This window comes from Rhinolophus sinicus, linkage group LG07 (genome assembly GCF_036562045.2).
Source record: "Rhinolophus sinicus isolate RSC01 linkage group LG07, ASM3656204v1, whole genome shotgun sequence".
Classification (NCBI taxonomy): domain Eukaryota; kingdom Metazoa; phylum Chordata; class Mammalia; order Chiroptera; family Rhinolophidae; genus Rhinolophus; species Rhinolophus sinicus.
This window is the reverse complement of record NC_133757.1, coordinates 33340071-33361116: the sequence shown is the minus strand read 5'-3', so window position 1 is coordinate 33361116 and position 21046 is coordinate 33340071. Positions and strand designations below refer to the sequence as shown.

Sequence of the window (21046 nt, the reverse complement as noted above, 5' to 3'; positions counted from 1 at the left end):
TCAAACTAGATGATCTGTTTAAACTTTTTCAGTGCTAACATTCAACAATTCTATAAATAAATAGTTCAACCTTTATTCACACATCTTCAACCACTCTTACTAACATTTCAGAGGTTTCATATTAGGGAACTGTCCCTTTAAACAGCCATAAGTTCCCAAGGGAAATCATGCTGTAGACCATGAGATACAAAACTACTAGAGCAAGGTAAATGGGACACACACACATCACACATACACACACACACACACACACACACACACACACACACACACACACACACCTCTGTCCTGTTAGCAGTAAACTATCTGCTCCCAAACTGGGACATTTATAGATGTCATTATGATAGTTTACATTCATGTGAAATCAGTTATAGAAATTATACAGAGCAAAGCTGCTCTTTAAATGGTTTTTCAACTTTTTACTAAGTAGTTACAACTTCAAAAGTGGAGGAAGTGCTTTCAAATGGAAGTATGACCGCAGGCTTGAGGAAGTCCTGCTTCCGATTGTGTCCAAAGTATCTTATTCTGTAGATTCCAGGCTGGGCAGTATCTGGAATATGCCATTCTATCGTTGCATTGCTACGACCCAGGAGTCCCTTGTGCCAATTGAAACTGTTGGTAGGAAACAAACAAACAAACCCAATTTTACTCTTAAAAATGTGTGATTAGAAAAAAATGTATTACTCATTAAATGAATATTCAGGGAGCACCAACCATAAGCAAGGCACTAAGTCTAGCTATTGAGAGTATAGCAATGAACAAAACAGAGATAAATACTTCCTAGAAGAGAACCTTTAATGAACAATCATTTGTAGAAATACCTTTACTCGTTCTACCTTTCCAACTACCTACACTACATCCATCACAGGAAGTGTTACCTCATATTCAGAACACAGATGTCTCCTGCTTTAGAACTTCTAGAGCATCCTTTTAGCCCTTGTCATCCTCTACTCCAACTGACACGTCTTTTTGCAACGAGATTCATTTATTAAAAATACACATTTAATGAGCATATGTGCCAGAGTCTATTCTAGAAGTACTGAGGATACAGTGGTGAGCAAGATAGACATGATCCAAAGATTCATGGAGCAAGAAAGACATGGGACAAAGTTTCTATGTTTCTCAACGATAGAAGAAAGGCCATGAGCAAGTAAACCACAAATCATTTTAAAAGTGATAAGTGAAATGAAGAAAGGAACACAGAGGTATCTCTAAGGAGATGTCATTTAAACGGAACACACAATAGCTAGAGGAAGAACATTCTAGGAAGAGGGAACATAGACTGCAAAGTGTCTGAAGCAAGAACAAACTTGGTACAGCCAAGGAACAGAATGCAGGTCAGTAGAATTAGGGCATAATAAAACTGTGAAAGAGTCATTGAGATGATAGAAACAGATGAAGTTAGATCACATTGGTCCTTGTAGACCATGACAGGGGTTTGAGATGCTCCTCTAGGTACAATGAGATACAATGAGCTAACTGACCAATACCCTCAAATATGTAGAGATATCAGTAGATAAATCCCCTGGGCACAAAAGGTATGCTCATCCTTCTGTGTTTCTCAGTGACAGGCCCAGTGCTCTCAATAACCAGCTGATGGTTCTGCTGCTGATGAACAGGGCAGAGGCCTATACATACCCTCAGGGCTGACTGCTATTCTGATGTGGGGCTTTTGAAAATAAATCCTTCTTTTCATATTATCTGTATAACCTTATTTTAACAATACATATGTATTTATGACTTGTTTAAAATTCAGCCATAGCCTTTAGAGTCCTAAAGATCACAAGGAAGATTATGCCAATATTTATATATGGTTATCAAATGGGCCACAACATGGGCAAATCTGTATTTTCAGTTAGCCATGTGAAGCCAACCAGCATACAAATAATCATAGGTAATCATGATTAGTTATAGGTAATCTGAATAGAAATAAATTGGCAAAAATTTTGCCCAGTTCCATGCCACTGTCCTGTGGTAAAATTTATAAAATTGAGAATAGAAACATTTTCTTATTTTAGACACATTTTCAAATCTTCAAAATATCTATTCAGCTCAGTATTTGGTAACAAAGAGCACAGAGATATATGTCTCTCTGAAGAAACTCTATGAGCATATTTCTTTCTTACTTTAGTCAGTAAGACTTAAACACTCAAGCTTCTCATGTTTTAGTAATTCAAATGAAGAATCATTGACCATATATAAACATATAATACATGCATAGACTCGTTATTTTCCCAGAAGGAATGTCATGCTCTGCAGAGCTATCTCAGCACACCTTCAACCAGGTCCCCTTTCAAGCAATTTGCAAGAAGGCTAGACAGTTTTAGGGGTAACGTCTGTGATCACACAAAAAACTAAATTAACAGATGTTTATAAGAATGGAGGTCATAGCCTCATTAGCACCTAATCTTACAGAGGCTCTGTTTTGTAGAAAAATATAAACAAAATGAAGTCTAATAAATCAACTAAATATGGCCAGCCAGCTCCTTGAGAATTTGATATCATTAATATCATGTATTGAGCCAGTCTTCCCATTTGTCTCCCCTGCATTACTGACCAACTGTTTCCAAGGCTTGAAAGACAAAATATTCAATAGACATGCTCACCGAGTCTCCCAGGAGGCATCATTATGCACTATCTGCCACGTTGTGGAAATGCTCTCATATTTCTCCACGGTGAGGAAAGTCTGATGGGTCTGGAATGCAATTAACAGAACTGATCAGACATCCGAGAGTAACAGAAGGAACCTGTCTGTAAATACTCTTGCTCACTGTATGTTAACCTACCATTGACCTTGTATGAAAATGTATTCAAATTTCATTCAAATTCTTAGGTGGTTCTCAACATTCTATGCAATGTCTTCAGAATATTAATTTATCCAGTCTATTAAAAACCATAACTTTTTTTTAGAAAATTGAATGAAGCAGAATTTCAGAGATGATAGCAAATTTTGGAAATTAGAGCAAAGGAGACAAAATAAAACTTGAGATTTAAAAAAGGCATAAGTCAAACCTTTTCATGACATGTTTACTAATCTATAATCTAAGACTTTTTCTAGTCACCTCAAGATTTAGGAAAGAAAATGGGAAAGTTTCCTCATCTTTCCATTTGCAGATATATGAATTATTAGTAAATACAGCTTCCCAAGTGAACGAATTGAAAAGCATGCATAAATCTTTCTTGTCCTGGGTGCTAAAAGCTATTCCAACATTTTGTCATAATGGATTTATAGAAAACATAGCATAAGCAAATTTTATTTTCCATTGGAAAATTGCTATAATAATTTGTTTCAGACCAAGTATTCAGCTTCAAACAAAGCACAGATTTGAATAATATAACAAATTAAAAGACACAGAGGCCATACATCTCCAATTTTCCACAAAATCCTTTAAATTGTGGCCATTGGGGTACAACTTGTCTCTAATTTACCTTTATCCATCATAACCCCTTACTTATCCCTTATTTACAGCTGGGCTGTGGGATTATTTCAAATTCTTTTCTAATTACTCAACTGGTAGATTATATTCAATAAGGAAGTTTTCATAACAATGGTGACGTGTAAAGAGAGCTATTTCTGGCCCTTCAGGGAAGAGAGGAGGCCTTAGATGGGGTAGGAGATAGAGCGGGTACCACTAGTGTATAAGTCTAGAGTACAGATTTGACAACAAGTCTAGGCCACTGCAGATGTGAATTATATGACCATTCTTTCCCTACTTCCTAACGTTAATCTCTTCCAGATACACAATTAAATAATATAAGTTATTAATCTCTCTAGGCCTCAGTAAAATAGGGATAATAAAACAGAACTCATTGGGTAGCAGTGAGGAGTAAATTAGATTCATGTGATAATGTATGTAAAGTACTTAGCCTAGTACCTGCAAATAGTAAGCATTCAATAATAGTGGTGAGGATGTGATGGTTATTACTAATAAAACGTATTGGAAATTGTTTTATGCCTTGTCCCACAGCATTCTTAGAAATTCATTCTATTGTCACTATAGTGTTTTAAGCGTTTTGTTCTCCTGCTTCTCCATGGCAATAATGATGGTAGTATTTCTCTACCCTAAGGCTATCAAATGACAATCCTGCAGTTTTACTACAATACTTTGATATATTCATAAAAATAATGTTATAAACATGTAAATACTCTGGCACAGGTGACTGCCTAGAGAAATTATTTCAAACAGGTACATGTTAATTATCCAAGTAGTAGAACACTTTTGCCCAATGTCTTTCTGACAATGTCATTATTGACACAATTGTTTTCACAGCAATAATAATATTCTAATGAACAGAAATGGGAAGGCTCATTTGGGAAAAGTATTTTGTGTTATAAGTGACAATGGGCCCTGGGAAGAATGGCTCACCGATAGAGTGAATGCATCCTCAGCCACAGTAAAAAATCTGATCTTGAAATCACTTTTATATCCTCACTCTCTTTTTCCTCTATTTTTATGTATTGTTTGAATTTTTAACCTGGACTATATCTAGTTATAGCTTATGTAATATTCTAAGGGTGTTGCAAAGGAGTAAAATTATTTAATTTTATTAACCAGTATATTACACATATATATACTTTGTCACATATGTATAAACATATATAATAAAACAAAAAAGTATGAAATGATATGTAACAAACTATTTAAAACATTTATGGAAATAGGGGTCCTTTCACATTCTATCTTAAGCATTTTGTATATTATCTGTTTTTACACTGGACATGTATTTCCTCTGTCATTTTTCAAGATTAGTAAGTAAAAATCCTATTAGGGCCAGTAGAAAAGAATAGGGAAAAGAATGGTGCAAGATAAAGTAAAGCACATGGGTCAGGGTTCCTAGCCAGTAGAGCATCCACCTGAGGACCAATGGTCACTCCCATAGTAAAGGGAGGCCCTGAGGCAGCAGTGCTAGAGGAGGAGAGGAGCCGAAGAGGGAGTAGGAAGGAAACAAAGATATACTTCCCTCTAAGACCTTTGATGATTTCACCAAATTTAGCAGAGTTTTTAACTTGGGATACATAAATGGGATTGTATTCAAATTTACATCTTCTCAAAAGACAATGCAGTTCTCTATGCATTGTGCTATAGGGGGTCCTAAGTATAGCCAGTTAAATATTTGTGTACTTTTTTTCCAAATTCAATTCCTCTACATTCACTGCTCCCACTGAAAATTTCCCCACACCTACAAAATCAGGTGAAAAGCAAGTTGGAACATTTATCTGCATGTTGCTCACCTCTATAGGGATATTGAAGTAAATGAAAGGCTAAAAGGTGACTTTAAAGTTGCACAATGAATCACTGATACTTACCCGGTTTTCTGCTGAATTCTTTGGGTTAGCACCAACAAATGTAACTTCAACAACTTCTCCCTGAAGACAAAAATTCATTCTGTGAGTTCTAATAAAAGTATTTTTTGCTGTGCTCATATTTAGACTGTTATTTATGAAATGTTCTAAGATTCTGGGTACCTGTATAGATTCTGTTCTATTTAATCAAGTGAGTTATCTTCTGAGACTATTAGATTAAGTGCCCTTGTAACAATAGACACGGAAGTTTGGGCCAATATATTACTCTAGAATTTTTGGACAATGAATTTTATTTTGGCGCATTTAGACAGAGTTGAAGACATAGAAAGAATTCCATAAACATGAAAATACCCTTCAAAAAGAAAAGCAAAATAAAGACATTTTCAAACATATAAAAGAAGAAAGAAAAATGTTTAAGGATGTCCTTCAAGTGAACAGGAAATGACACCGGATGGATATTCTGATCTATACAAAGAAATTAAGAGCTCCAGAAATTGTTAATGTGTGAGTAAATAAAATGTTTCTCTTACTCTTTAATGCTGTATAAAAGACAATCTACTGTTTAAAGTAAAAAATAAGAACACTCCAGGGAGAAGCCCATAAATTATATAAAAGTAAAATGCACGACAACAGCATCACAAAGACCAGGAAGAAAGGGAAGAACACCACGAGACAGGCTGATCAAGAATAAAATAGACGGAAGGCACAAATCATCAGTATCGTGAATGAGATAGGTGATGTCAATACAGAGTGTGCATATATTTAAAATACAATAAGGAAATATTATTCATGACTTTATGCCCATAAGTTCAATAAGTTAGATGAAACACAATGGACACATTTCTTGAAATACGGAAACTGTCAAAGATCACCGAAGAGGAAATATATAATCTTAATAGAAAAATTTACCAAATGACACACTTTAAATATGTATAGTTTATAGTATATCAATGATACATCAATAAAGGACTTTTAAAACAACAGACTAACAAATACACATACCTTCCCATCACTTACTATGGTACATGAGACCTTCTACAAGTTTCCACTCACTCTTCTACCTTAAGCCCTCTACTGTCTATGCACCCCAGACGTGGTATATCTTGATGGGTACAATGAACTCACTCATCCTCCAAGACCTCGCTCACACGGAAAACATTTTTTCAATGAAAATTTGCCATGGATTCAGAATCCATGCTGAGCATCTTAACAGAGATGTGCTGCTCAATTATTTACTTTACTATTAACTCCCCTGAATTACTATCATCATTTTATCTCCTTGTATTTATTCTCATCAGTGAGATTACCAAATTAGCTAATCTAAACAACAGTTAGCAAAATGTTCCAACAACAATCAATTAGAATCTCCTGCAAAATTCACTGCGTTGCTTATATAGAGCAATCAGCCTGGCAGCAAATATTATGGTTTATCTTAAAAATAAACTTTATATCTGTTAGCCAAATTGTCCTAATCCTTAAAGGTATTCTTTTCCTTGATGCTTTTTCTACATTTACAATTTACTATTTACTCATATTCATCTTAACAATGAGAAACAACCCCACTACAGATACAACACGCCAATTCAAATGGAAGTGGTATAGAACAGGCACTTCTGACATGACAGAGTGAGGCACTTTTGATATGTCCTCTCCCCAAAAAGCAAATATATATATATTTGTTTGTTTTCAAACATAACCATAATAAACTTTCAAAAATAACCATTTTGGCACTTTTGATATCAACCAAACACTGAGAATTGTTTAGTCATTAAAACTACCAAACTTAAGGTAAGAAGAGCACAAGTCTTTGGTATTCTTAACAGGGTTGCTCCCATCCTCTGTGGCACTGTAATTCAACCAGAGTGGGGAAGGCCATGAAATCAATTGCTTTCCTGTTGCTACCAGAAGGAACTCAACTGATTTGGAATATAGCTATTATATTTAAAATCATGATCTCAGCAGAAGGCAAACATTGGAGGTTAGTGGCTAGACTGGTGGGCTAGTTAGAGATTTGATAGTGTTTGGGGAGGTAAGGTAACCATAGTGCTCGTAATAAGCTCTCCTTCTATCCTAGATTGACCAGAGGCTATGAGTATTCACAGCAGAGACCAGAGCAAGCCCAAATCACCCACATATCCCTGGACAATGGAGTCTATGTGGAGGTGCAGAGGAAACATAAGAGAGTCTAGTGTAAATTAAAAGCTGAGGTAAACTGGAACACGGTCTGAAATTTGAATACACACCGGGGCCCACACAGATCTATCAGCAGAGATTGAAAATCTTACTCCCTGAGGCATCTAAACACAAACTCTGACCAACATTTGGCTGAACACTAAGTAATGTAATCACAGGAACAACACCATGAGAGTTAGACTTAGAAGGAAAAACTGAGCAAAGATATCAGCAGCCACACATTGCAAGAGAGACAGACTTTACTAATTTAGTTGTTTTAAATGAGCAAACAAAAACAACTCTCTGCTGAAGAAGTGAAGCTAGAATCCAGAGTTGATACAATATAACAAAAAACATCTACTAGTCCACAAAACATAAGATATTTTGAAAGCATTGCCCATACTGAGAAAAAAGCAGCAATTAAAACTCCCTTTCTGTGTCCCCAGATACTGGATTTAGCAAAGACTTCCACCACTGTTATAAAAATGTTCTAAGAACTAATCTAAATCATGTTTGAAGAAGTAAATGAAAGTATGACTATAATGACTATGCAAATAGAGAACCTCAATGAAAAGAATTAATTAAAAAGAACCAATTAGAAATTCTGGAGTTGAAAATCACCACAATGAAGTGAAAAATTCACTAGAGGGGCTCAATAGCAAATGTGAAATGACAGAAGAAAGCATAGGTGAACAAAAGGTATCAAAACAAATTATTCTAGTTGAAGAATAAAGAGAAAAGAATTAAAGTTAAAATAACCTCAGAAACACGTGGGATAATATCAACTAAACCAACATTTACAAAACAGAAGTCTCAGAATTACAGAAAAGAGAAAAAATGGACAAAATTTTTTTGAAAAAATAATGGCTGAAACTTCCCAAATTTGATGAGCATTGCCTTACAGATTCAAAGAACCCAATAAATCCCAAGGAGGATAATTACAAAGTGACTCACATTCAGATACATTATAGCAAACTGGTGGCAGACACAGGCTAAAAGAAAAATCTTGAAAGCAGCAAGAGAAAAATGATTCATTACTTACAGGGATACTACAATAAGATTAACAATTGGCTTCTCATTAGAGAGTGAGAACATAGACAGCCATTTAACAGGATAACGTACTCAAAGAAAACAACAGGATAACATATTTAAAATGATAAAAGAAACAATTTTTCAAACAAGGATGCAGCAAAATTACTCTTCAAAGATAAATGGAAAATAAAGCCATTCCAGATAAACAAAGGCTGAGAGAATTTGTTGTTAGCAGAACTGTCTTACAAAAAATACTAATGGAAATTGTTTAGGCTGAAAGGAAATTATGTTAGATGGTAATTCGAATTCTTAAAAAAGCATAAAGAGCATCAGAACTGGTAAATAAGTGGATAAGCAAAAAATATTCTATAAATATACTTTTCCAAATCTTAACCTCTTTACAGGGCATAAGATTGTATAAAACAACAATTGTAACACTGTATTAGTACATTTATATATAGGTGTAATATATGTGACACTAATATCACAAAGGAGGGAAAGGAAAAATAGATATATTGGACCAATCTTTTTATATATTTTGGAATTAAGTTAGTATATATTGAAAAGTAGGTTGTGATTAATTAAGATGCATTATTATAGACCTGAGACACAATAAGACATAAATTCCTGGTACACAGCTCCTAAACCCTTGAAATCTTTGACATAATATCTGTTTGTGTTCTAATGCGAGAATTTATGGATGGGCTAGTTGTCCAGGGAACCAACCATGGGATTAGAGGGTTAGAACTTTTCACTCCACCCCCTTGATCTCCAGGGAGGGGGAAATGAAACGTCCAACACAACGTCCAGGGTTGTGGGGAGGGAGAAGGGCAGAACAGGGTTAAGAAAAGACAAGTAGCCATGAATAGAGTGCAACCTCGGGGCCACAGGAATCAGCCTCAGGGACTGACCACGGAACCGGGCCAACGTGTAGTTTTTATTGGTAAACTTCTAAAGAGGTGAAAGATTGTTAATCTCAACATCTGTGTGTTAGTAACCTCCTGGCTGTCTTTCCAAAAGTTCCCATTGTGTTCCAGCTTGTACTTTGCCTTCACACACACGCACATCTCCAAGGAATCCATTGAACGGGAGGGACCGATATAATTCCACCGGGTCTCAGTTTGCTGAGGCTTCCCCTCAAAGGAGCTTTTCCAATATCTCTCCATCAGGCCTCAGTTTGCTGAGGCACTCCCTTGTGAAATCCTGGGAAGAGCGCAGGGAACAAACGGTTTGGCAGCTGTAAGGCAGCAGGGGAAGGGGCTGGAGGTTGAGTGAATGACCAGTGGCCAGTGATTTAATAAATTATGCCTACATAATGAAGCCTGCATAAAAATCCCTAAAGGGGTTCAGAGAGCTTCCAGGTTGGTGAACGTATGAAGATTCAGGGAAGGTGGCATGCTAGAGGATCTGAAAACTCTATGCTGCTTTCTCCATACCTTGCCCTATGCAGGTGCCCTATTCCATTTGTCTGTCCCTGAATTGTATCCTTTTATAATAAACTGGCAATCTAGTAAGTAAACTGTTTTCCTGAGTTCTGTGAGCCATTCTAACAAATCATTGCCCATAAAGAGGGGGTCATGGGAATCTCCAATTTATAATCAGTAGGTCAGAAACACAGGTGACAACTTGCGTTTGCCATTGCTGTCTGAATTGAGGAGGAGGGGTACATGCAGTCTTATGAGGCTGAACGTCTGTAGGATCTTCACCAACCCAAAGTAGACAGTATCAGAATTGAATTGAATTGTAGGACACCTAAATTGGTATCCACAAAGAATTGGAGAGTTGCTTGGTGTGGGGAATACCTCCACACATATACTGTTAGAAATATTGAGAATAGAGTATTGAGAGTAGAGTGTTCAGAAGAGAAACAGAGTTCCTTTTCCTCTCCAAGTCCCTAAAACAATTACTAGGAAAATAACTAAATACATATACAACTAAAACATCAACAGAAGAATAAAAGGTACACTAAAACATAAAAATAACCTATGCTTCTATCTTAAGAAATGAGAAGAAGAGAAAAATAAAATAAAAGCGGGCAGAAGAAGGATACAAAACATTATAAAACATTTTTAAAAATCAATGAAATAGAAAACAGAAAAACAATAAATAAAATCAATGAAGCTAAAAGTTCTTTGAAGACACAAATTACCAAAATAGGAAGCAAGAAGGGACATCATTATTGACCTTCCAGAAATTAAAAGGATTATAAGGGAATATTATGAACAACATCATCCCAACAAATTAGACAACTTATTTGAAATGGACAAAGTCCTAAAAAGATGAAAATTCTTAGGAAGACACAGATTCCTAAAGATAAATTGAATTCCTAGTAAAACACATAATTGACTCAAGAAAAAAAAAAGAAAATCTAACTAGGCCTACAACAAATAAAGAAAAAGAATTCATAATTTAAAATTTTCTGATAAAAAGATGCCAAGGTCCATATGGCTTTGCTGGTTAATCTCATCAAATACTTAAAGAAAAAATGATACCAATCTTTTACACACATTTTCAGAAAATATATGAGGGAACACTTCCTAACTCATTCCTTAGAACTAGAGTTACCCTGATACCAAAGGCAAACAAAGACAAGATATGAAAAGAGACTGAAAATATCCCTCATGGACACCAGTACAAAACTTTTTAGCAAAATATTAGCAAACCAAATTCATCAATGTGTAAAAAAGGTTATATACCATAACTAATGTGTATTTAATACTTGAAAATCAGCTAATGCAATATACCATATTAATAGAATAAAAGAGAAAAACCAAATGATCACCTAAGTAGACATAGTAAAGCATTTAAAATAATTTTACACCCATTCTTTTTAAAATCTCTCAACAAACTAGGCATAGAACGGAACTTTCTCAACCTGGTAAAGGGCATCTAGAAAAATCCTTTAAAAAAATCACACTTGATGACTGAACACTTCTCCTCTGAGGATGAGAAACAAGACAAGGATGTCCACTCTTACAATATCTATTCTACGTTGTTTTGGAGATTTTAGCCAGTGCAATAAGAAACAAAAAAATTAAAGGCATCCGGAAAAGAAATCCAAAAAGGAGTAAGTAGTTTTTATTTGCAAATAACATGATACTATTTCTAAGGAATTTCTAAGGAATCCACTCTCATCCCAAAAAAACCTATTAGAACTAATAAATAATTTATCTAAGTTGCAAGACACAAGATCAATATAAAATAGTAGTGATGCAAATTCTGCTTCATTTCTGTGTACTTTTCCTATCCAGGACTTCTCTGAGTGCCTTTTCTGAGATACTTTTCTGAGTGCCAATGACTATTGCTATGACCATCCATTTAAGAAGAAAAAGACGAACTGGGATTTCAGAAATTCAGTTTTATACAATTACCACCTGAAAAAATAATTATTTCCCCATTATCATGTTTGCAGAGCCTCTGCAGAGATAAGAACAATTATCAAAATTACTGTTGCTAACAGCTGATCTATAGCATCATTAAAGGCAGGTGGTGCCATTGAACATCTTCCTCCCCCCAACCGCAACCTCCAAACACAGGCTTTTGAAGCTCTCCAAGATCTCTTCGTAAGTCTTACCACTCTGTATTTAGGATTCGGGGGCTGTAGGACATCACCAAAATTCTTGCCCATTGGTGGTCTATCCACAATATTAGGAATTAATGGGATTATCAGTTCTTTGAAAAATGGAGGCTCTGGACCACTGCTCAGGTTGGCTACTGTGTCCTGGAACAAAGAACAAACATTTGCTTAAGGAGCACACAACACAGAGTCAAAGACCCTTTCCAAGTTCCTGGCCCCCAGTAACGCCTTCATTAAAGGATTCTCTCTCTCTCTCTCTCTAGAACTAACTACTTTAATAAAATGTGCAGGGAATCTTGCTAAAATGTGAGCTAGATGTGCATAATTTAAACTTTCATCACTAAATTAAAGTTTTTGGTCATTGGCTACACTTTCCCTTCCGTAGGCAGTATGGTTCAGTGATCAGGGTGGAAGCTTGGAAGTAGGTTACACAGCTTTAGATTCTAGGACAACCATTTTTTGAATGTGTGACTTTGGACAGGGGCCTAATGCAAGACAAACCTTCATAACATGACACTGTAATTAGTCTTTTGATTTTAAAAAAGGGTTGAGCTTCTCTGATCCAGACTCACACCAAGATATTTTTCCTAAATCTTTCTCTGTGCTGACTAAAGAATGTAATAAATATATTTTTAATTTAAAAGTTAAGATCAGCCTATATCCTGGCTAGTTTAATCTGTGTTTTCTACAAGAGTTGGCACCTTTAATAATGTCAGCAAAATGCTAACCTCAAATTTGAAATAGCCCTTCATATGTATTGAATGTACTGTAATCCTCTCTTAATATATTTAATCTTTACAACAGCCACACAATCTATTATCATTCCCAGTTTGCAAACGAGAAAATAGGCTTAGAGATACTCAGTAGTTTTTCAAGATCACATAGCTAGTCTTAGGTACATAACCATAAAATTGAGTGTGAAACAAATTTCCACAAAATGAATTGCACTTTTCTTCCTAAATATTATTATAAAATTTGAAGAATCTATTCCCATGGGAAGAGCTCTAGACCTATCATTGCAATGAAAGTTATCTCTAGGAATAGGTTATAAGCAGTTATCTCTAGGCACGGCTTATAAGTTTATACTTTTCTGTATAACATGAATATCCTACATGTTATTATAGCCTTTATGATGAAAAATAAAAATAGTTCTACTTTGGAAAAAAAAGTATCAAATCTAAAATTAAGAACATTATGATACGATAATAATCAGGTAATTAAAATATATCCTCATACCTTGTACTAAAACTTCAAACACACAGGAACGAATTAGGTGGAAGCATATGAAATTGCCAATATTCAACTATTTTGACCTATAGAAACAGCAATTTCATTTGTTTCAACTTAATATATCCAAGCCCTTTCTTTGAAAGCGTTTTATTGTTTTTGCTATGTCATAATTGTTCCATACACTTATTGGGGCTTATATGGTATTATATAATGATCTGTTTATTAGTTAAGCTCTTTCTCCTGCTTGTTGACTAATCTTCCCTCCCTAGAGTGAGGCTTCATAAATAACTGTTTTCAAAGGGAAGACATCCACAAGTGGAGTTCCTTCAAGGAAACTTGCTTGGGCATGCAAATTTTATGTAGATAGAATGTGTATATATATTCCCAGGTACTGTTACACTTGATCAAATCTAAGCCTCTAGTAATTATAACAACTATTATTATTTTTGAACCACCAAGAAAGTAAAAACATGCTACTAATTATAATTGTAAGATTCTTCTGGTTGGAAGATGCACCCCAATTTTAGAGATGTTATAACATGGAAATGGGCATCTCAGAATTGATGACCCACTCAACTAGTGATTGGAAAGAGTCTGGCCAGGATTAGAGAACACTGATTCAAGTCCCAGCTATAGTTATAATAAGCCTGATCACTTATCATCTCTGAACCTATTTGCTCATTTGAAAAATAAGGGATACCGCCATGTTTCACATGATGATTGTGAGGATAATATGAGATAATACGTATGAAGAAAGCTGTCACTACCAAAAGATGGTCACTGAATCTGAATTTATCTTTTTCATTTCCTTGATACCTCATAGCCATTAATTCTTTAAAACTAAAGGTTTTCAAAGAAACTGAACACTCACAGCTAAGTTTCTCTTTTGCTTCCCCTCTGCATCTCCTCATCCCTGAGACTCACACACATACTATTTTTGATTACCGTAGCAATGGCCTTAGCAAGGACTCTGAAGAGCTGGATGTAAGCAGACAGAGTGTGTGGTCCATAGATTGTAGATGCTGCTTCATACCGTTGAACCTGCAAGAAAGTCAGGGCCGTGTTGTCCACTGTTCTGTCTGTTTCAGTCCGTTTACAGACTTAGGTGAGGGGTGATGCTTGGACATCCCATGTAACTCAAACTGGCGCAATTCAAGAATAATTACGACAAAGGGATTGGACATTTCCATTTACCAACTAAAGTGCATGACTCCCGTCAACTACTTGAAACCAATGGGTTCTCCTGGCTTATGCCATTTGGACTGTCAGTCCGTTTAATCTGAAAGAGGGTAATATCTCATGAGCTTGTGTCTATTTTAAGTACTTGTAATATAAATGTTTTCCCCCAAGGAATATAGCAGGAGAAAAAAAAAAATGAGAAAAAAATGACTGTCTTAGTCACCTCTGGATAAATTGGGTGGTAATAGTAGTACCTGGAGAAGGACACTTAACCCATCATAGAGCTATAAGACAGAATCAAATACATCTCCTGCTACCTGAGCTCCAAGCCTCTGGTTGTTCCACAGAAACCTCAAATTCATCGAATCTAAAATGGAACTCATCACTCCAAATATACTAACTTTCCCCGAAACATTCTCTTATTTTTATTAAAATGTATTGGGGTGACAATGGTCAACAAAACAACATAGGTTACAATTCTATAATACATCATCTATGTATTGCATTATGTGGAACATTCTTAATCTTAGTGAATACCATCCTTCCAATCTCCTATGCCAGGATCATCTGGCAGTCATTCTGAGCTTCTCTCTCTCCCTCATCCTACATCCTATAAGTCTCTAAGTCATTGTTCCTCGAAATCTCTTGAATTCTTTCATTTTCCTCTGTCTCTACTGCTTTTTCCTTGGTCAAACCCTTACCTCTCACCTCAATCATAACTACAGTTTTTTTGTCAGTTCTCTACCTCCACACTTCCAATTCATTTTCTATACTGCCATCCTAGTGCCCTTTCTAAATCACAAATTTGATCAGAGAATTCCTTTCTCTGAACTGTACTGCAGTTCCCCAAAAGCTTTCCTTATTGAGTCAAAGCTCTGCAGCATAGCATGACTTTTCATCAGCTAACCCCTGCCTCCCACTCTAGCCCCTGTCTGACTATCCTCATCATGCTTATCCCATGGTACTCAATTAATTATGGCCCCTTAAAATGTACTAAGGCTTCCCCTCCAGACCTTAAATATGTAGCTCTTTCGATATGGCACACCTTTCTTCCCTTTTATTTGCCTAATTAGCCCTTACTCATTCTCAACAACGCAGACAGATAATTACATCTTCCAAAAAAATCTGCCAGTTCCCATGCTCAAATAACCAGTCTAGACTGGTGCTCTTTCTCTTTGTTTTTATATCACCTTGTGCATCACTTTCACAAAAAGTAATCATCTGATTTCTTCTCTGTCTTTTACTAGGCCATAAAGTCTAGTGATTTTGAGGGCAGGGGCAGATTCTTAGTCAATGTTATGCCCAGAGAGTGGCTAATACTGTATGTCACAACACATATCTGTTTAATTAATTAATACTAATCCTTGCAGGAGCATATCTCTGAACCGGGAGACAAGCTTGTAGGGGCTCCTAACCTTATTCGTGCCATGGACTCCTTTAGCCATCTGTTGAGGCCTATGGACCCCTCTCAGAGTAATGTTTCTAAACGCATAAAATAAAATGCATGAGTTGGCAAAGGAAACCAATTAGATTGAAATATATTAATAAAACAATAATAAACACATTTTGTGATAAAGTAATGTTTGCTCTTCTTTACTGAATAACAAGATGTAGTAGTGGATTTAATAACTGTGATTTTAAAACAGCAATGAGAGTAAATGATATTTCCAGATCTGAAATTACGGTATGTGATATGAAAAATCTCTGTGGTTCCTACTGGTGACAAAGTCAGAGGTACTGCCAATATTATTGTCATTTGTCTCCTCCATTCATAATTGAAGGAAATGCTACATAATAGTTACAGATAAATAAAAAATGGATAAATGAAAATTATTCCTATCCAAGTTCATCCCAATGAAGAACCTTTATTCAAGGACTTCCTAGAAGGCAGGGAATTTTAACAGAGGGCACAGAGCAGATTTTACTGCTGGCATCACTGAGTATTTGTCAAGGAGTAGACTGTATGCCTGGGTATAGACTGCCAAGATATATCAGAGGATATATTACAAACGATTAATTGTGGAATCCTAGACTATTTTCATGTTTTCAACTACTATTGTTAAAAAGTACTTGGGCTACTTTCTGTACTATTTCTAAACTAGGAAACATTACCAGCCAGCAGCCCCCCTAAATTCTATGAGACTCTATTTTTTAACCTATACCATGCATATAATAGTAACATACTCCAGGGCTTATTGTGAGGATTACTTAAGGTCATATATGCAAGGTGTTCAGCTCATGCAGTCAATAAATAGTAACTATCAGTAGGAGTTTTCCCACGTTCTACAGAAGCTTAAGGCACCAGAAGTCTTATGGATAGAGTTGGGAATATTGTATGCCACAACCCAGGCTTATTACCAGTACCCTTAACAAAATAATCTATTTCAGGGAGAGTGAAAGTCAGTGAGACTAGGTTTCTAATCTGAATTTAGAAATGGTAAACCTAGAACTCCTAAATACAATCTCTGGTATATTATTCTCTTATCTGCCCTAAAAACATGAAGGGAAGTATGCATTTCACACAACAGTCTTGACCAGGGTATAATTAACTTAAATAATAAAACCTTTTTACTTTACCTGGTATTCTTCATAAGTGGTAATGTAATGTGTATATACATTGCATAGACCCGAAATAACAACAGTCATATTCTGCATCCCATAAGTTGCGAACTCCTGGGGTAGGCGAGGGAAAGGAGGTAGAACCCAGTAAAATTACTCTTCATCTCAAACTATATTATCATCCCAGTTATACTTAACATATAATCACAGATATGAATCATTAGTGTAAGATGTCTCTCTCAATGATGTTCTTTCTAATGATCAAAACTGCCTAGGAATGCAAAAGTATCAGAGTCCTGATGAAAAGTTAGAGCCATAACTCTGCAGTATAATTGGACAAGTCAATGGAAATATGAACATCCTAATGATTGCGTTTGAAGATGTAGAATCTTATTACTAAAATACAGATATTTATTTAATTTCCTAAAAAGTACAATGGGGAGTTTTTCATTAGTTATCATAGTAGTTATTTCCAGCTCCAAGTAATAAGATATTTGTTGATTATATCATTTTAGAACCATTTACAATACTCCCTGAACATAATAGATAAAACACAGAATTCCCAACATGTGTTAGATTTTATTTAGACAAGACATTAAAATATTAAGGTACTTAGGGGTTGTTTACTATTTAATCTATAAAACCATAATCAATTTTTAAACTATTAATAAATACCAATAAAATATCTTTAACCTGACTACAGTTTCCTTATGCATTTTTAAGTTTGATCTTATACCATCAACATTTCATATTTACCTCTAGCCATTATTTTCAAGAAGTGTAAAACTCTAATCATCTTAGCAAAGGTTAATTTAAAGGTACTAAGTCATATGGATACAGAATTCTTTTCTCTTCACCAAATATAAATGCACAGATATTTTATTTCATTTTTAACTTACTGCTTTAACTGCCTCCCGAAATCTTCGTCCAGACATGGTCCTGAGTAAAAAAAAAACAAAATTATCTAAGTATTTTCCTGTTCAAAATGTATGCAAAGTATGCAGAAAGACTTCTGTAGTGAAAACCAAAAAATTACCCTGGCTCGTTACACAATAATAAAGTATTTAGGAACTCAATGACAGAGCAAACAAAGCTAAGGCTCAGCTTTTTTCCTGACTATCCTATCTTAAAAACAAGTTCTGAAATGAAAACAGATAATTTGAAGGAGGTAAAAAGAATCAATAAATATCAATGGCAAAAGATCACATTCATTTTCCATTCATCACTGATTCAGCAAGATATATGGGTTGTATTCTATCTTAATAGAGCTAAAGCAAGTAGAGAGTGTACTGTTCCTGACTACAGAGAACTTACCATTTTATTCATTCATTTAATTCTTCATAAAAACACAGCACCTACTATTTATCAGGCCCATTTTAAGTGCTATTCAACAGTATAAAGCTAACATTCTAGGGAGGGAACAGGGTCAACAAGCAAGTTAAAAAGTGTGATAACAATAAGTGCTATGGAAAATATAAGGTAAGGTGAGGATGAAAGGGAATGGTGGTGGTCATTGTGGTGATGATGGTGGTGCTGGTGCTGATGCTGTAATGATGTGGTGGTTGTGGTGGTGGTGGTGGTGGTGGTGATGTGTTGTTGTTGGTGGTGATGGTGATATTTGGTGGTGGTGGTGGTGGTGATGGTGGTGATGTGTTGTTGTTGTTGGTGGTGGTGGTGGTGATGTGTTGTTGTTGGTGGTGGTGGTGGTGATGGTGATGCTTGGTGGTGGTGGTGGTGGTGATGTGTTGGTAGTGGTGGTGGTGGTGGTGGTGATGGTGATGGAAGCAGTGGTGGGTCAAGACAATGTCTTATAATATAAGCAGGGCTAGCATCTTTGTTAGAGATTTCAGCGGAGAACTGAGGAATAAAAGAGTTAGCCATGGAGATTACTAGAGGGTAAGTGTTTCAGGCAGAAGGAACCATAAGTTCCAGAGTACTAAGACACGAGCATGTTTGGTGAATCTGGGAATTTCAATGAAGCCAAAGTGGTTGAAGCAGGGGGGAACAAGAGGGAAGAGTGGAATGAAATCAAACCAAAGAGGTTGGTGAGCAGAAGATCACACAGGGCCATGTAGGATATTGTAAGGGTGTGAGGATTTATCTAGAGCGAGATAGAAAGCCACTAGAGGGTTTTCAGAAAGTTAAATCACATATATTAACCTGATGTTTTAAAGGGATTCCTCTGGCTGTGGTGTTGATAAAATAAGAGAGAGAAATAACGGAGGAAGCAAGATGGCAAGACAGGAGGTTATTGCAGTAATCTAGGAGAGAGATAATGGTGGCTTAGACTAGAGGAAGTTCAGGAGGGTGGGGGAATGATAGAAAATGTTGGGTAGAATGTAGAAAATTGCTGAAGGATTGAAAGTGGGAGAAATTGAAAGAGAGAATTTAGGGATGACTCCAAGATGTAAGGCCTGAGCAACAGGAAAGATATAAAATTGCTACTTACTAAGATAGGAAAGCTTACATAAAAAGCTGGTTTATAACATTCTTCCATGTTTCTAATACCTAAACTAATTTTTCAAGTACTTGTATTTTAATATTATTTCTAGTTTTTCTGTTGGCATAGCAATTCACTACACCATTTTAATTTGGAATGATAGGTCTTCAAATTTTTACATTTGCTTCAAGTTACACCTTAGTAATAAGCATACAGAGATTTATTCTTTAGAGGCCCCACCAAAAGAGGGCGGGAATATTTGTCACTTTTGCTAAATATAGTACAGTGAGATATAAAGGAGTCAGAAATGATAGGAAGTGATTCCAACAGAAACACATATACAATAACTACATTTTTAACTACAAATTTAAAAAGAACTTACGTAAACTCCCCAGGGATGGCAGCTATGGCCAAGGACCCAAGAGTAATAATCTGAACATCAACAATATCTGGGTGCCAGGGATGAGGTTTTGACAGCTAAGAACCCAAAACATGAAACCTGTGTTAGGAATATTACTATTTCTATGGTCAAGAGGCATGTAATGTTCACATAAATTCCTTTATCAAAGGATTTTAAGTGTTTCCAACTGTTTTTGGTGCTTTATCCTACTATCATAGATTTTATTTCTAATTCATGATGTAATATTAAATATTCTATCTGGTCATAATATGTGAGTATCAAATGACAATGCCCCATTAACCTGGACTTATTTTCTCATCGATGAAGTTTTTGGTGGATTAGTCATTGTGGAATCACAATGAGTAACAGGTAACCACGGATTCTACTAGAGTATGTAGTAACTATCCTTATTCAAAATAAATAAGGAATTCCATTATTTGAGATAGCTTAACTTAATGACTTCTCTTTTTACTCCAATAGCACTTTAAATTTTCAGTTACCAAATCTTGCCTTACTTCCCAAGTTTTCTGAAAGAGAATCTATCCCTTTCCAAGTTCAGACTAGTGTAGAATCTTTCCTTCTATTTCTTCCTTTTCCCTTCGTTCTTCTACCTGAAGAATTTTAATAGAATATTAGGAAAAAACTCTATTTAAAATTTTTGTATATCAAAATTCATATTATGAACACTGATAATGACATTTTCATATTTAGAATGTGAAAATCCATGTTCCAAAGGAGTAGTAAAAGAATATTGCTTTAGTTAATAACATTGCCTGAACTGTGAGAAAATTGAGACATGAATATGTTCCTTTTTATATGACCTGAGATATTTTTTTCTCTGCAGAGAATTCTGTGTGATCTCCTGCCCTTGAGATAACATAAATGAATCTTAAATAAGATAAACATTAATCTTATTCTTTCTTTTTCAGTGTTCTAATTGTTTAGGTTATTTATCATAAATTTTAAGTCAGAATATTTAATAATCATACCCCATATTCCTTAGTTAGACTCATAGCATCTAAATATTTTGATGTGGGGAGATCTAAATAAGACCTCCCATGCCGCTAGAGCTCTACCACTCATATCTGACAATTTCTAAATTTTAAAAGCAATATACTAATTTCATCATGAAAAAAAAGAAGTAAAAAAAAT

The 21046-nt window shown here is 35.5% G+C and overlaps 1 protein-coding gene across 3 annotated transcripts in view; it reads right to left on the bottom strand.

Moving 5' to 3' along the window:
- Positions 1-404: 404 nt before the first annotated feature.
- Positions 405-21046, bottom strand: part of ASAH2 (N-acylsphingosine amidohydrolase 2) — an 84135-nt gene continuing 63493 nt past the window's right edge. For 2 of the 3 annotated variants that reach the window (XM_019738657.2, XM_074339435.1), the window contains exons 15-22: positions 19877-19971; positions 17954-17993; positions 17073-17168; positions 14262-14357; positions 12084-12230; positions 5309-5368; positions 2607-2695; positions 405-612 (exon numbers count right to left, since the gene is read on the bottom strand). In XM_019738657.2, the coding sequence (XP_019594216.2) occupies positions 423-612; positions 2607-2695; positions 5309-5368; positions 12084-12230; positions 14262-14357; positions 17073-17168; positions 17954-17993; positions 19877-19971 (813 nt within the window). In that variant the 3' untranslated portion in view covers positions 405-422. Of the gene's footprint in view, positions 613-2606; positions 2696-5308; positions 5369-12083; positions 12231-14261; positions 14358-17072; positions 17169-17953; positions 17994-19876; positions 19972-21046 lie in introns of those variants that run through there. The other variant, XM_019738668.2, reaches the window with a different exon arrangement.